This window comes from Vicia villosa, unplaced genomic scaffold (genome assembly GCF_029867415.1).
Source record: "Vicia villosa cultivar HV-30 ecotype Madison, WI unplaced genomic scaffold, Vvil1.0 ctg.000467F_1_1, whole genome shotgun sequence".
In the NCBI taxonomy this organism is placed as follows: Eukaryota; Viridiplantae; Streptophyta; class Magnoliopsida; order Fabales; family Fabaceae; genus Vicia; species Vicia villosa.
The window spans coordinates 642,607-644,615 of NW_026705225.1; the positions used below are offsets into that span (position 1 = coordinate 642,607).

The 2,009-nt window shown below is 45.7% G+C and overlaps 1 protein-coding gene across 1 annotated transcript; it reads right to left on the reverse strand.

The window, feature by feature from the left end:
* Positions 1-902: 902 nt before the first annotated feature.
* LOC131628604 (uncharacterized) lies at positions 903-1,702 on the reverse strand. The gene is made up of 3 exons (XM_058899443.1): positions 1,382-1,702; positions 1,120-1,274; positions 903-1,041 (listed from the first exon to the last, which is right to left on the reverse strand). Exons 1-3 carry the CDS (start codon positions 1,700-1,702, stop codon positions 903-905), a joined length of 615 nt encoding a protein of 204 aa, XP_058755426.1.
* Positions 1,703-2,009: the final 307 nt, after the last annotated feature.

Here is a 2,009-nt window from a genome sequence, read left to right on the forward strand (position 1 = left end):
ATCCCATGGATTTCTTGCACACCACAGGAATTTCCATTTTTGCCCCCAGCTTCCATAGATGGATCTACGGAAGCACCCCATATTTTGAAAAAAATTGATTTCTTTCGTAGATGCATCTACGGAAGCGTACAAAATCAAAGAGATCATATTTATAAAAAAAATCAATTTAAAAATACTTCCGTAGATGCATCTACGGAAGGTGGTGAAAACAGAGTGTTCCGTAGATGCATCTACGGAACAGTCTGCTATTTTTTAAATTCATTTTATTTTCATTTAAAAACTCCATTTTCTAAACATGCACATTTTTTAATTCAGAAATACATATAAAGACAACAATAAGTAGACCAATAAAAATAAAATATATAAATAATGTCGGTCAAATACATAATCCAAATACATAGTCGAGTACATCATCAAATACATAAACAAATCAAATATAAATACATCATCCAAAAAAACTACTGAGTATGTCGGGTAGCATCCTGCGTACCATCCTGCCCATGTCCTCCACCAAGGGCTCTGCTGGCTCTACCCCTGGCGTCAAGTGTTCCACGAGTCTTGGCTCGATGTCGACGGTACAGAAATGCACTCTCTGTCAGCCTGATCATATCGTCCAGCACACGCCTATAAGCAGTTCCCTCAGGGAATAAACCCTCTGCAAAGGCTTCGAGGCCTCTGTCATCTATCTGACGACACAAAGGAAGAAGATCCTGAGTGTGGTCCAATTGAGCCTGATGCGCACAGAGAATCTCCTCGTGGACTGGTTTGGGCGGACCTTCCTCGGCAGCTGGAAGCATGTAGGGGTGTGAGACTCTGTAGTACCAGGAGATGTATCCCTCGGCACGGCTCCAGTCATGCTTTGATGGCATCGCCCGTGCTTCCTCAGGGACCATGTGATGCTCCTAGTCTGCAAAGACCTCCTCTAATTGCATGCGGGTCATGGCGATAGGTGCTGAGATAGTAGGATCGCGAGGTATCGCCTGCTCATATCCAAACTGCCGCATGACGCGCTCCAGACGATAGCGTACAACAATGGTCGAGCTGGCAGCCAACCATTCGGAATACAGAGCTATCTCGTCAAACTGAACTGTCTCCCAGTGCTAGGCATAGCAGTAATACCTGATGTCCTCGGCGGCCATGCGGTCAAGACCGCGCCTGTATGAATCTGACACCTGGTTCCCTCTGCGGGGGTGAAATGACTGGCACGCAGCATGACCTCTGTGTTGGTGGGCACCTCTTCCTAGCCAATAATGTATAGGAAGTGTTGTAGTATCCTAGCCTGAAACAATGAAACACGGTTATTTTAAAGTACTATAAAAAAAATAGAAGAGTATAAGATTGTTACCACTAAAAGTGTATAGTTGCCTGCCACCGTCCTTGCCTTCCACAGGCATCCCTCTCCCAATCTGTAGTAATTGTACGCCAGTACAGCCGCTCTCCAGTTGTACTCATGGATACGTGCTATATCCGATAAGCACGTAAGGTATACGATGTTTGTGTACGACGAGCTGGTGTCCACAAAGAGCTGGGTGCCTATCAAATATAGGAAGTAGCACCTCAACGTCCACTTTCTGTGCGTAGCCTGCTCCAACTCGTCTCCCTCAGCCTGGTGTGCCGCAGTGAGCTCCGCATCATACTGTCTGAAGGAAGCTAAACTTGATGTGGCCCCCCCGAGTCCTATCCACCTCCCCAAAGGCCTCATCGGGACCAGCCCTCAACTCAGCAATCAGCATCTCCTAAGCATTCGTCTTCGTTATCCTACCGTGACGAAAGAGGGTACCCCTAATAGGTAGATGAAGTAGGCATGCCATATCATCTAGGGTGATAGTAACCTCACCACGGGATAGGAATGAGGAGGTCTCAGGATGACATTTCTCCGCAAAGGCCGCAAGCATACCATTATGTATAGTATGGTAGCCGAGCGTACAGAGGTCCCGCAAGCATACCATTATGTTAGAAACTGCGTATTTATAAATAAACATAAAAATAAAAATAGGAAAATACTCTTT